General features: G+C 35.4%; 1 protein-coding gene across 1 annotated transcript; it reads right to left on the reverse strand.

The window, feature by feature from the left end:
* Window positions 1-1,552: 1,552 nt before the first annotated feature.
* LOC111909018 (pathogenesis-related protein 1B) lies at window positions 1,553-2,041 on the reverse strand. The gene has a single exon (XM_023904814.2). The coding sequence runs from the start codon at window positions 2,039-2,041 to the stop codon at window positions 1,553-1,555; it is 489 nt and encodes a 162-aa protein (XP_023760582.1).
* Between the last annotated feature and the right edge of the window lie 14,069 nt (window positions 2,042-16,110).

Here is a 16,110-nt window from a genome sequence, read left to right on the forward strand (position 1 = left end):
TATAAGAGAGTAAGATGTCTCGAACATAGGATATGAAGTTCTCTAAGAAGATGGGTAATTAATCATGCTATCTCGAAAGCAATATTTGCTAAGGCCTTGTATTTTGACTGACTAAGAAAAATACCCGAGTTAAGATAGAAAACTTCGAGTCCGAGAAAATAATTTAATTTTCCAAGTTCAGTAATTGAAAACTCTTTGTTAAGATGAGTAATGAAGCTTTTGATCAAAGTATCATTGTTCCCAGTCAAGATGATATCATCAACGTACACCAATAGATAAACAATCGAAGATTCATTCTTGAATACAAACGACATATCGGCACGATTGCAAGTAAAACCAAGGCTAACAAGGAATGAGTTTAAACGTCAAAACCAAGCCCGTTGAGCTTGTTTAAGTCCATAAAAAGCTTTCTTTAGAATACAAGCTTGATTCGGAAATCTTAGTCAACAAATACCTGTGGTTGCTTGATATATGTTGTATTGGATATATTTTCATTTAGGAAAGTATTATTGACATCTAGTTGATGGAGAGACCATTTGTTTAGAACGACAAGAGAAGAAAATGATCCAAATTGTTGATGCTTGAACAACCGGGCTAAAACTAGCAGAGTAGTCAATACCTTGTATTTGAATGAAGTCATGAGTAACAAGATGAGCTTTAAATTTCCAATAATATCATCAGCACGAAATTTCGTTCGAAATACCCATTTTAATCCAACAACATTTGAGCAGGTGGGATGAGGTAGCCAATATATATTTGCTCTATGAGAACTAGGGCTAATCACCACAATTGAGTGAGATATGTATCGAAATATATATATATATATATATATATATATATATATATATATATATATATATATATATATATATATATATATATATATATATATATATATATATATATATATATATATATATATATATATATATATATATATACCAAGAGATTACAACAAACTAATCTAAAATACAGGAAATAAAAATATATCATTTACACTAGGATATACATAAATAATCGGTCCTATTAAAGAAAGAGAGAAGAAAGGCGTTTAGGGATGTTGCGGTGGCAACACACAATCACAACGCATTATAGGGGTCGGTGTTCATTCCTTCTTAACGGTGTTAATGGAGGCTACATAGGCCTCAACATAGTTGAGTGACCAATACCGATCGGTCTAATGAATTATATTTCATTGCTCTATAAAAAAACTATTGCCTCGTATTAAATGAATTAATAAGATATGACCATACATGCATGGACGATAGCGTTTGGATCGTGACATGTATGTATATCAATATAATACAACTCTATTTGCAATATCTCGTGATATTATGACCAAAATTCTTGATTACTTCTGTATGTCCTTCGTGTATACCTATGTACGTGTCCTAAATATACATTTTAGAAAAATTACATTGGTCATGATGAATGATGATGTAATCAAAAGACATCTAAATTAATTTCAATATCAGTTTACTCTTTATTGCACCAAAGAAATGCATGTTTATTCATATACTATACAGATAACCAACAACATATTTCAAGTTCCCTAAAAAGGAGATTGGCCAAGGATGTTTCCAGGAGGATAATAGCTACAAATAACGAACCACCCACCATTATTGGTGCACTGAACCCTAGCACATCCAAGTTGATCAGAATTACGCCACACAACTTGAGTATAGTGTCCACAAACCTGACCACTAGCACATGTATTAGTGGAATGATCATAATTGGTCTTCTCAGCTACCCATAAATTCACTGCCGTAGTACCTGTGAAGTCACCAGTACCTTCAGCGAGATTCTCACCATAAGGTCCTTGAGAATGTATAAGATTGCAATCCCCTATTCTCTGGTTAGCGTAGTTTTGAGCATAGGTAGCAACAGTCGCATTCCATACCATGTTCCCCACACTCACTTGAGCACGAGCTGTATTGTGAGCATCCAAGTAATCCTGTTGAGAGTTTTGGGAATGGTTGGTGTGAACAGTTCCTAGAATTAAGAAACAAAGCAGTGTAAATGAGAGTTTGAATGACCCCATGATTATAGTTCCTTTGGTGGTTGATGGAGAGAAATGAATTATAATATAGGGTATTTATAAAATGTTATGTGATATTGGAATGACAATTTGACATGTGAAAAGAATGAATAGTGAAAGCATATACAAATCTAAGCGATCAAGTCAACAACATTTTCCTTCTGGACATAAAGGCCGTTGCCTCAAATCTTGAAATTACCCAAGTGACGTTTAAATTTTGATGGTAATGCATGGATAAGATGATCGTTTAAAAAAATGTTAATAAAAATTTTCAGGTTGGGTTAACAAGTTAGGTTAGTTACTTAGTTTAATGATTCAATTGTGTTTTTTCTACTTTCTGGATTTTATATATAAATATTATTATCAAATATGATTATTATAAAACATATTTTTAAGCTAATGATAAAAATTTTATATGTTTTAGGGGACCCTATAGTGCATACACTACTGATGCACAACATGCGACTTTATAGCGGCCTGTATTTGAGCGATGCTTTTTAATTTTGTGTATATTTTTAATTCAAAAGATGTTTTTGTTTATAAATGTTACTGTTATTTGCATGTAGCTTGGGTCGAACTATATAAACTACATATAAAACACACGTTACCGGTCATAATCGTGTTCTTTAAATATAAAAAAATAAGCTCATTGTGAAAATTAAGTTCGTTAAAAAATAAATTACCAACCACATTAACTATAGTAAATAAAAAAATATTATTGTTAGCATTCAAACTTTATTTTCACTTAATACTTCAATATTTTTAAAACTTTCATTTGATGTTAAAAAAATAGTGTTATTATAACCATTCATACAATTTTTAAAAAAAATAGGAAATATACATTATAGTGTTGTTATATCAACTCATACGATATCTAAAAATAGAAAATATAATGTCATTTTTACAGGTATATAGTTCAACAAATGCCATAATCTTATTGTATATACACGCGAATGAGATCCAAAACTCGAACATGATGCTAACCATTTGTCCATAATCTCAAAAGTTTAGGAACAAATACTTTTCTCTCAGAATTGTGTGTTCCACATAAATATACGTTCATTTTTAAAATCTTAAAAATATCAAAGTTTTGAATGAAGATGAAATTTGGATGCTAACCAGAATACGTTTTTACTCTAACTAACATGGTTGGTAATTTACTTTTTAATGTTTAATTATTTTTGATAAAAATATCAAGTGTTTTACGTTTCTATCACATGTTATTTTATTAATTTTTCTATTTTAATAAATTTTACATTATATTTTAATGTAATAATTACAATAAATATAATAATAAATGAATATCAATTGACTTACATTCTTATTTCAAAATTCTCAAATTAAAGTTCATTAGTTTATTTATTTGAATTTAAAAGAAAAAAAAATCAATTTTAATAATTCATTATTTTTCTTATTTTTTATAAATCTAAAGTTCTTAAATATTTAGATATTTATATTTAATTTTTTTAATTAACTTATGTAATACATGAATCTTACACCTAGTTAAATACAAACATAAGTGAAAATTCGTTATCTTCATAAATCTTTATCTCTTTTATATAATATATTGCGTAAAATATGTCAATTTCTCTCCATTAACAACTTAATTAATTTGTGTCAAATGTATTGATGTCAAATGTTGTTGTATACGTAACTTATATTAAAACGTTGATTGTCGAAATAAAATTTTGAAAAACACATAGTCACATACCAATCTAACTAAGTGGAACTATGTGAAAAGGGATTACTATTTACGTATCCCCTTCACAACTGCTTGCTATATATGGTCTGAATCTTACTGTGATGCACATGCACTCATCATGTCCACATACAGGACATAGAGTGTGTATGTAATATGTCTATAATGTTTTTCAAAACACAAAACAAGTTCATATGTGTATAATGTTTTTCAAACACAAAACAAGTTTGCTGGTAAATAATGTTAAAAAATAAAATGTTCCTTTCTAAGTTACTATATAATCATCTTAATATATGAAATATTTTTATCTTTTACTTACTAAAAAAAACTCTTCTAACTTATTAAACATTCATATTTATAATCCTTTAAACCTCCTTCTTACACTACAAGAAAAAAGAGAATCTAGAGGCGATAAAAGTCGCCGGTAAAGAGTAGAAATGTCACCGGTAAAATGTTGTTGGTACTGCTATTTCACTATTGCTCAAAATATGGTCGGTAAAGATTTTTGTCGCCGCTAAAAACCTTATCGTCGTTAATTCTTTCTGGTGCTAGTAATATCAGTGTTCATTGTTTTTTTTTAAATCAACATTTTTTGATGCAAAAAACAAATACGTAACGACATTAAATACAAAAAAAAAAAAAAAAAAAAAAAAAAAACCCCGACATCCGATTATGTACCAAGTAGTGTTATAATTTCATACCAAAATAAACAACCAAAGTGTTATAATTCCAAGAAGCACCAAAGTGACACAACAAGTCTAACATACAAAACACATACTAATTATCCAACAAACCATCATCTCCAATCCCCTTGTTTCCTCCATGATCTTTACCCAATTGAAAAAAACGCAAAAAATTCCCCCTATACTTTTCGTATCGTTGAGCATTTCCTGAAGATTATCCAATTACATAATAAATAACAACATATATAAACTTATAAGTTAAAATATCAAACATAAACAAAAACTATAAAAGTACATTGTTGTTTCTTGCACTTAAATACAAGAAATACCAAAAGTACATTGCTATTTCTTGCAATTGGGTCAAAAACACAATTAACGTACCAACATGCATTTATTGATGCCAAATTGCATTGTTATTTTAAACTAGAGACAAAAAACAAAAGAAAATTGTTATTTCTTACAGTTAAAACATAAACACAATTACCAAATCAACATGCATTTATTGATAATTATATAGATATATGAGACTTTGAAATTAAATAAACCACACTTTTTTGTGCTAAAGAACCTTAAATAAAAGAAATACCAATGTACATTGCTATTTTTTGCACTTGGGACAAAAACACAATTACCAAGTCAACATGCATTTATTGATGCCAAAGTACATTACTATATATTGATCGCCGGACGTTGAAGGTTGACAAGGAAGAAGTGACTCAAGAGGGAACAACAACAAGTAGGAACGAAAGAAAATGAGACCATATGGGGTCTTATTTCGTCCATTTTTACCGGCGACACTAGTGTCGACTCGAGGTTATTACCGACAACAATTAGCAATAGCGGCATAAACATAAGAGGGAACTTATCCCGCTTCTTTTTTTTCAAGACCTTTAGCGGCGACCAAATGTTTTTGGTATTGAGTTTGTGCGAGAAGGGCCCCCAACCATTGTATTAAAACGTTGATCAGATGGTTAGGATTTACTAGAACGGGTCAATACATAGTTAGTTCTTATTGCATTACCAACAACGCTATTAACGGTGACACAGAGCATTAGCGACACCTCAAGCTTGAGTCACCACTAAAGCTTCATGTCGCCGCTAAAAGTGTCGCTGGTAATGACGTTCTTTCTTGTAATGCTATGATGATCAAAATAAGTTAAACTTTAAAAAGTAAATTATTAGCCATCGTAAGTAAAATGTATTAGCATTCGAACTTGATCTTCACTTAAAACTTCAAAAACATGTTTAAGCTTTCATATGATTTTTAAAAAGTAGTGTTATTATAACCACTCATTGTTATTTTAAAAATTAAGAACTAGGCATTATAGTGTTGTTATAACAACTTATATGTAGTTTAAAAATAGAAAACATACATTATAGTGTTATTTTGTGATATATGGTTCTATAAATGCTATAATCTTACGGTATCTAAACCAAAAGGACATCCAAAACTCAAACCGGATACTCGTTATTTCCATGTAATCTTAAAGGTTTATGAGCAAATATTTCTGTCAGATCAGCATAACACACTCAAATTTGTCATTTCCATATAATCTTAAAGGTTTTTGAACAAATATTTCTTAGCATGACACACTCAAATTTTGGTATAAGTGTTTTATGTTCCAATCAACTTCATATTCTCTATTGAGAAATCTTAATATATATTGACCTATTAACAAAATATGATGTTAGGATTAAATATCCTTGAATGATCGATTAGACTCAAATAGATTAAAGCAAGAACATGGCAATGACTCGAAATATGCTGAATGATTCAAAAGTCACGCCTCAGAAGAACTCGATGAAGAATGGCTACGGTAGAGGCGTGATTAGGGTTACAAGATGATAATCAGAGTTGCCAAAATACGATGCATGCATGCATCTTAAATACTCTAACCCTAGAAAATAAATATGGGAGGACAGACCCAACCCGTTTACAAAGCATACTATACATAAGGCCCAATGACGCAACATAATAATCCTAACAATCTCCTCCTTTGCATCAATTGAGTGAGAGTCCTACAAGCCTAAATTCGCTTCTAAACTTCGTATACTTTCGAAATGAAGCTCAATAAAGTCTTGCGAACTTGAATGTACCATAAAATCATATTAGAGAAGCATTTTCAAATCTCCTTTGCTATTGCCCTTGAACTTCTTGACCATGTCCAAAATATACTCAAGACAAGAGGTAGAGTACAAGTGTTTATCAGGGAAATGAAAACAAGGCTTGTGAAACTCTGCATTACATCGTTCTCTAGCCTGAAATACCACATACCATCCTTCTTTGTAAGTCTTCCTAATTTTCAATTTCTCAAACCCTTCAGGAGATTCTTTAAGGAGAACATTGGGCTTCTTTCGCAACACAACAGCTACTTCCACATCCATATTACCAACTTCCCGAATGTTGAAAGTTATCATTAATTTAAGATGAGAAATAGCAGGCTCATACTTCTGTTCATCTCTAATCAGCAGGTTGTAGAGCATGATCCAATCGTACAGGTTGAGACATGGCAGGTCTGCGAGAGTGAACTCATGAACTTGACTTACAAAACCTCTAATGTAACACTGTAGATTTTCAAACAATTTTTTCACATTTTTAAAAACATACTTTCATTCATAAATATTATAAAAATCTCATTGTATCACACATCAATCCATAGAAACACAACCCAATATCATAATGTATGTACTGATCATGTCGGCACCTTCCCGCGATCCTCACTGGTACCTAAAACACATAACACAACACTGTAAGCATAAATGCTTAGTGACTTCCCCAAAATACCACATATAACACATAATAGTCACTCGAGGATATAACTCTGTGGGCCCTCTGGCCCTAACTCTGTGGACCCTCTGGTCCTAACTCTGTGTACCTACCGGTCCTAACTCTGTAAACTCTGATATACACGCAACATAAATCACATAGAAATAATGTGGTGCAACACATCAAATAAATAGCATACAAGATACTATATCACATAACTCTAATTACCACTCAAGGTAAAGTATAGTGAGAAGACTCACCTCAGGAAATCTCGAAGAATCTCGAACTCGGAAATACTGAACTAGTCTCTGCCTAATCACATAAATAATTACTCTAATCAATATAACTTTCAAAGGCTACACTAATTCCCCTCTAAGTACTCTAAGAAGGGTAAAAGATCATTCTACCCCTATAATGGCTCAAAAGTCCAAGCATTGACTAATCCCTAAAAGTCAACGAAGTCAACGGTCAAACTTTGACCAGACTCATCGAGTGCACTCAGGAGACTCGGCAAGTCCACACTGGTCCTCTGAATCCTTCTAAGCCTCACTTGGCACAACGAGTTCCCTTTCCACTCGTCGGGCTACTCAGCAACGAATCACGGGGCAACCCCGAATCGACTCGTCGAGTCCACTTATGAACTCGACAAGTTGCTCCCATGACAACACTCATCTGACCTCCTGAGGTTTGATCTGCTTCTCTAATCTATAGATCTGACTTCCCCATGACTAATAACCACGTAAAGGTCGAATCTTGATACACATGCATTGCACCCAAGGCTTATTTTGGTGAAATCCCTTCTAACATGGCAACCTACGTCCATTTCCTCCATAGAACCACAAAAAGCAGAATGGTTCAGGCTCTCTGGACCTCAAAAGGTACAGATCTAGAGTTTAGCACTCAATGGGATACTATACTCAACTAAACAAGCCATAAAAGGGTATAGAAAACCCTAGATTCAATGCCCTTAAGCAAAACAGAAGAATAGGATCGAATAACTACCTCAAAACTGAAGATCCAAGCTGAAAACCCATTGAAATGCAATCCTCTTGACCTCCTCTTGTTGGAAACACTTTCTCCTTTGCAAAATCATACCAAAAATGATCAAAGAGGCTCAAACTCTCTCACAACTCGCTCAAGATCAATAGGGTATCTCTCTCTGGACTGGTAGCCGCAAATGAGGGCTATAAGGTCCTTTAAATAGGGCACATGCCCGGGGATTTAGGGTTTCAGTCATCATCACGGACTCGCAAGTCCACCCTTTACCGACTCGTCGAGTCCCTTCATTTATCTAGTCAGCAAATCACGATCCTACTCGACGAGTCTTGGCGTCAACTCGTCGAGTCCCTCTCTTAACTCCAAAAAAATGATAAAATATAATACCTGTAAATCCAGATGTTACATCTGACAACTTTAAATTTTGCATTTGGGAAACTGTCAGTTTCAATTGGTCCAAAAACCTTCACTATTGTTATCTTGCTCGCATTCCACATTTCTTACTGTGGCTTCATGTGCTTGAGATTGAATGAGAATAGGAGATGGTCAGCTCCGCTGTCAGTAGATGGTGCTTTCGCAACTTTCACAAAAGAGCGAAACTTGAAGGCCTTGGGATTTATTGGAAGATCCATTTACGAATCTTGTGTGTTCTAAAGTTCAGACGACACAACTGACTCTAACCAATATTGACTTGGTAGATCAACAGCTTCACTTTGAATAGGTTTCAAAGTCCATTCAGGAAACAAGAGCTTCCTGCTTTCAAGTGTGACCTGAGCTTCTTGTTCTGCTCTCTTTTTGTTCAGCTTCACGAAAAATTCGTTTTTGCTCATCCAGTTCAGTTTCGCGAGCCTTTCGCCTTTTGATTTCATCTTCATCAGGTTCTTCATCTTTATTGTTGTCAACGATGGGCTCATCGCTGAAAAGTTTCTCTTTACCCTTAGGCTCAATCTCGCTTTTCACAATGTGCTTGGCTGAAGGTTTGGGTTCGCCCTTTCTTAGAATCTGCTTCTCCCCTTTGTTTCGGAATGACGGGAGTCTCTGAAACAATCTCAATCCTACTAAGCTTAGCAATAGCAGGACGAAACTTGTCAACTAGATGCCTGCGAATGGAAATGGTGAGAATAGGATCATGAGAATCAAGAATGCTGGAGAGCAAAGTATTCACATCCCTAACACAGCTTTTGACCACAGTACGCTCAGACTAAAGATCTTGGATTTCTTTGTTGGCTTGATGAACTTTGACTATAGTGTTGTGAGCAACAAGCTGATCCATAAGGTTGTTTTCAGCTAAGAGAGACTCTGAAATCTTTGTCAGCTTCGTAGAGATAGAAGCTTTGAAGTCGACATTCTCATCTTGTAACTCTGTACACACCCATGCCAGCGCCTCCTTATCCTTTCATAGGGTTGTCTTCAAACCAGTTGTAGCCTCATTAGCCAAACATGTGTTAGACTCAGCAGATAATTGGAAGGAAGCCATAAAAGCCTTAGCATCAGAAATAAGGTTTTCCATTTTGCTAGCCATTTCACCGCATAAAGCTGCAGAATCTGAAACAACCTTATTGGCCTTATCCAAGTTGGCCTAATGTTTTTTGGTAAGTGATAAGAAAAAGGCTTCAACGGCAGCCTTAGAGTAAGCATCAGAAGAAGAATCACGAGAAGATCTGATCAATGAATCAAGCTTCTCAGTGATGATCTTCAATTGGTGTTGAGTAACAGGAGCATCATCATCACTTTCAGTCTTGATGTTGAATGGACTAAAGGTAAAACCTGCTAAGTCATCGTCAGCATCCCCATAAATCATGTCCGAGTCATTCTGGGGAAGAGGAGAGATTGGTGGTGTATTGTGACTAGTTGCAAAATCTGAAGTTTTAGCCCCCGCATCAGATGCGTTGACCGAAATCGGAGGTTCAACTAATGTTTTTGGAGTTGTGGTTGACTCAGTAAATAAAGGGGTAGAGAGAGGAATAGAATTTTTAGGTTGAGATGAAACAGGTAGAAGACAGGGTGCAATAGTGATTGGTATGGAAGTGGTTGTAGTTTTGGGTGAAGGAGGAGGAGATGGAATGAAATCATTGTGAGTAGGAGTTACCTCAGGATTAGATGTGACATCTAGATTGCGAACAGTTTCCTCCTCTTCATTACGAACATGTTCTTCCACCTCGTTGCGAACAGGTTCTTCATCCTCGTTGTGAATAGTATCGTCCTCTTTACTGTGAATATCTGACTGAGTGTTAGATTCCGAATGTTCTCTTTCAGATGGAGTGGGGGACTTGGTCTTGCGAGCAACCCTCTTTAACTTTCGCCTTTTAGGAGAAACTCAGATAGAGCAGCCTTCACTTTACGATAGGCTTCAAGAATTTTGCTGGTAGTTGGCACATCACGAAGCATGGCTTTAAGAATTGAACCAAAAAAAGGGTACTTAGAGGTTTCTGCAACAATGATGCTAGTGGTGTGGAGGCTTGAAACATTGGACATCAGTATATCTTTCATAAATGGAATCTTCAACTTGTTGATGGCCCTTTGAACTATGATAGACCAGAAACGTGCACAAGAAATTTCCCTATGACGAGTTGTTGAAAGTGTGCTTTGAATCACTTGGTTCCATAGAACAGCACCATAGTCTATGTTCAGCCCGGTATAAACACCGTAAACGATTGCCATAAAGAGCTTGCTAGCACAATCTGATCCAATGACTCTTTCTGAAAAGGCATTGAACAACAAAGTAAAGAGGCCATTCCATTGTGGTGGCAGGTTTGGTTTCCTGAACTTGGATACGGCGGTTAGGGTTTCTTTGTATCCCATTTGGTAAAACATCTCCAATAGGGCAGCGTTGGACATAGAGCCAGGGTTAATCATGTCGTCCGATTGAGGAAGCCCTAGAACAAAGCAGAATCGAGATTTAAGATGGAGGTTTTTTGCTTGAGGATCTCAAATGTAATCATTTTTTCTTCTTTTATGTAGCATGTAGAAGAATAAGCTTTGGATAGTAGTGACATCGGAACACTTTCATTCTTGGTTAGGGTTGTGATCAATGGAGAGTACTTCAGGAATTCGATGATCACAAGCAAGTGGCTTTCATATTTGCAGGGATTAAGATCAATAATCAGGTTTTGATACGGTTTAATGGTAAGAAGTTGAGATTGCCCTGTTTGTTCTTGAACAGATGGAGTTTCAGAAGAGCCCGCCATTGTTGAGTTCTTTAGGAAGAAGATGATGAACAGTAGAGATCTTTTGAATTGCTGGAAATCTTTGAGAGAATTGTGAGATGAAGCGCCAAAAACCTTTTATACCATTGGTTAGGTGAGAGATCTAGAGAGCTATTGCATCGATTAATGAAACGTCACATGAAAAAGAACGATTTGAAAACTATTTATGTCAGAGATATACGTCATACGACGATAACGTAGACGTCCGTTAAAAATTTCACGCGCCCTTTTCAATTCTTATCCTCATGAAATTGCTGCGTCAGCTTTTCCCTTTTGCAGTAAGTGTGATTCCCTTTGTCTCATATGAAAGCGGCATTCGTTTTAAGAGAACATTAGGTGAACTGCGAACCTGAAATTGAATGTAAGAACCATGAACTAGACTTTTGAAAATCACTAGGATTTTCATGCAAGAGTGAGCCAAAGATACAGACGTAAATCAATAAATTCTAAAGGAATCTATTGATGTCTAATAAGACACGAAACTGTGGATCCCGAGCATAGATCTCTTTCTTCAAAGTCAAGAGAGACTAAGAAGTGTCGGTGTGGTTTCCCGTTGAAATATGATCAATTTTTTATTAAGAAACATTGAATAACATCTTTTCTTTAGGCAAAATGGGTGGTTTTATCTTCAACGAAACTTCGAAACTTGATATAAGTACAAATGTTCGGATAAAGTACTCGTGTGACCGATGTAGTCTGTTGAACGAGTAGGTTGGGAAATATTTGAGTGGTCAGGAAAGTTTTAGAAATCTCAAAAAAAAAAAAAAAAAACTGGATCTTATGGGAAGATATGTCTTGGGACAAGAGCACTTTATAAAGATCTCGCAAAAGAAAAAGAGATTTCTTGGTACAGACCACAAATGTACCATTCGTTAATTCTTTGGTGATAATCTTAAACATTTAATTGTTCACTGTGAATTCATTTAAGTGTGTTGAATTTTGGGTTTCACTCATTCGTGGTGGAACGAAACTAAGATCATTAACACAGATGTTATGCAACCATAAACCTCAGTGGTAATTGCTGAGAGTCTTAAGGGTTACTTGTATGGAAGCGAATGTGATGGAGAATAGTGTAAGGTGGTTTAAGGAAACGAAAGTAGCTCTGCTATGTGAAAGTGACCAAGTAGACAACTCTTAACTCATTATGAGAAGAGTAAGGTAGCTCATGAATTATGTGAAATCATAGCCTAATTGGGAAGAAACGATTGGTGTTATCGATTCATTAAGGTTTTAACATAAGGTTGTGGAGGCTTTAGACAACATGCAGGAGCATGCGTCTGAGGACACTTAGCTACTACATAGATGTAAAGATGTATACCTGCCCCATCATTAAAAATTTACCCTCAAACCCTGCACAAATTGTTAGTTAACAAAAGAAGAATAATATTTTTGATGTTTTATGATTTGTGATTTGTGATTTGTGATTTGTGAAAATAAATATAAACAAAAATAAAATATTTTTGTATTTAAAAAAATAGAAACAGAAATAAACAAATTATTTTTGAAATTTTTTTTGAAAAATTCAGAAAAAAGAATTAAATTAGAAAATATTGAAAAATAAAACAAAGATAAGAAACACTATACATAATGTAAGAAAGGATATTGAAAAACCAAACCACTAATGAACAGTGTTCTGCGAATTACTACGAACGTTCGCACTGATTCGCAGTGTTAAAGTAGATTGCGAATAAACAGTGGACCACGAACTACTGCGAGCGTTCGCACCGATTTGCAGTGATGAAGTTGACTGCGAATGAACAGTAGACTGCGAATTACTGTGAGCGTTCGCACCGATTCGCAGTGGTGAAGTTTATTGATGCGAAAGTGGTTTTGGCACAGATTCAACTTCCATCATTCCTAGGCGTTGAAAAATTCTATTGAAGATTGTTTCAGGAAAGGCTTTTATGAATATGTCAGCCAATTGATCAGCGGATCCTACGAAGTAAATTTCAACGTTGCCATCTTTTACGTGATCCTTAATGAAATGATACCTCAACGCTATATGTTTCGTCTTTGAGTGTTGCACTGGGTTGTGACAAATGCGAATAGCACTTTCAAAGTCACAATATATTGAGATTCTCTTCATACTTAAGCCATAATCATGAAGCTGACTTTGAATCCAAATAACCTGGGAAGTGCATGAGGCAACAACTATATACTCAGCTTTAGCTGTTGATAGGGACACATAGGTTTGCTTCTTGGATTGACAAATGTCAAGTTTTCCATTAAGAAATTGGCATCCTTCAGTTGTAATTTTGTTATCTAATCCACATCCTCTGAGATCAGCATCTGGAAATGCTTGTACAAAGAACCCAGAATGCGAAGGGTACCAGATTCCAAGTGAGGACGTTCGCTTTAGATACATGAAAATGTTCTTGACTGTCGTCATGTGAGGTTCTCGAGGATTAGCTTGGAAACTAGCGCAATTGCAAACACAAAACATAATATTTAGACGAATCGCAGTTAGATACATTAAGGAACGTATCATTCGACAATAGAGTGTCATGTCTGCAGCTGTTTTATCCAAAGAAGGAGTAAGTTTCATTCCTAACGTCATTGGAACCTTCGCTTTTGAGTCTCCTACCATCCCAAACTTTGCAAGTAGATTCTTCATGTAAGCCTCCTGGTTAATAAAGATTCCTACCTGACTCTGTCTAATATTCAGTCCAAGGAAAAAGTTAATAGGACCCATGGAGCTCATCTCAAATTTAGTTTCCATCAACTTTCGGAATTCAGCTTTTAGGTTGGGATTAGAAGATCCGAAGATGATGTCATCAACATAAATTTGGAAAATCATCAATTGGTCACCCTCTTTCTTACAAAAGAAGTTAGGGTCAACCGAACCTTGTTTAAATTTATACATTTTTAATAATCTAGTAAGAGTTTCGTACCAGGCTCTTGGAGCTTGCTTCAAACCGTAGACGGCCTTGTCTAGGATGTAACAGAGATTAGATTACTTCTTGTTTACGAACCCAGGTGGTTGTTCCACATATATTGTCTCTTCAAGTTCGCCATTCAAGAATGCATATTTGACATCCATCTGAAATACTTCTAAGTTCTTGTGCGTTGCATATGCCAAGAAGATGCGAACGGATTCCAACCTTGCAGCTAGTGCGAAGGTTTCTTCATAGTCAATACCTTCTTCCTAGAAATATCCCTTGACGACAAGTCTTGCCTTGTTACTTATCATGTTTCCCTCTTTGTCCAGCTTATTTCAAAACACCCATTTTAAACCAACGACTGATACATTTGGTGGAGTGGGAATCAACCTCCAAACCTTGTTTCATTCAAACTCGTTGAGTTCATCTTGCATCGCTTTCACCCAATCAGAATGATCAAGAGCAGCGTTAACAGTTTTGGGTTCAACCTTGGAAACAAATGAATTAAACATAAAAAATTCCAATTTAGAGAATAATGCAGTTTGTTTCACTTTTTGTTGGGATCTGGTGAGCACTACTGCAGAAGACACTCCAATAACTTGGGTTTTCGATGATCTCTGGTCCATTTGGTTAGTGGAGGGAATTTGGATCATAATAAGGATCTAATTATGTATTTACCTCCTCAAACTCTGATTGTACATCCGAATCATCATTCGCATCTCTATTCTCCCCCTCGAATGATGATAGATCCTCTTCTTCGGGAATGGAATTGTCTCCTCCAAATGGAAGTTCGTTAGTCTCTGTTGGTGGGTCAATAGATGAAGTAAAACCCTCCCCCTACACTGGAGTGTTCGTATCTTGTGGAATGGATTTGCTCCCCCTGAAAGCTTGCACTTGTAGTTGAATCGGGATTCTCCCCTGGAGAGGTGTGCTAGTCGGTTGTGATTTCGAACTGTGAGGTTTGCTTTGTTGATCTTTAATAGCATCATCGATTATTTTCTTCAATTCATCCTATTTATTGCCTGCTGCTTTGGATTCTAATGAAATAGCTTTAGCTGGTTCATCAAATAAACGCATGAATTCTTCATAGAGATTAGCCAATGGTGTGGTTGCAGGATTTGCTTGTGGAAAGATCTCCTTTGATTGATTTGCAGTCTGTTGATTCCTCTTTAAATAGTTGTCATAGAATGTGAAATAATAGGTTTCTTTAATATTTTTGGATTTTTATTAAGAACCCTATATGCCTTGGAGGTCAGCGAAAATCCCAAGAAAATACCTTCTTCAGCCTTCACATCGAATTTGTTCCGTTGCTCCTTGGAGTTGAAAATAAAACAAAGAGAACCAAAAACATGGAAAACCCTAACATTCAGTTTGTGTTTATTTTGGATTTCATAGGGAGTAACTGCGAATCGCTTGTTAAGAATTGAGCGATTTTGTGTAAAGCACGTTGTTCCAATCGCATCAGCCCAGAAGTAGAGCGGCAGATTCGCAAATGAGAGCATGGTTCTATCAGCCTCATATAAAGACCAATTTCGTCTTTCAACAACCCCGTTCAGTTGTGAAGTATAAGGAACAGAGAAATTATGCGATACTCCTTTCATAGTTAGAAATTCTTCAAACACTTGGTTATTGAACTCCAACCATGATCGCTGTGAACGTTGTGAACCAGTTTTTGTAGTTGAAGCTCTATCTTCTTTATAAAGTCTTTAAGCTTGGAAGTGGCTTCAGAATTATGTTTAAGAAAGAAAACCCAAGTGAATCTAGAAAACTCGTCTACAATTACGAGAATATACTTATTACCACTAACACTTTCAATTGTAGAAGGACCACAAAGATCTATAT

Source organism: Lactuca sativa, chromosome 2 (genome assembly GCF_002870075.4).
Source record: "Lactuca sativa cultivar Salinas chromosome 2, Lsat_Salinas_v11, whole genome shotgun sequence".
Classification (NCBI taxonomy): domain Eukaryota; kingdom Viridiplantae; phylum Streptophyta; class Magnoliopsida; order Asterales; family Asteraceae; genus Lactuca; species Lactuca sativa.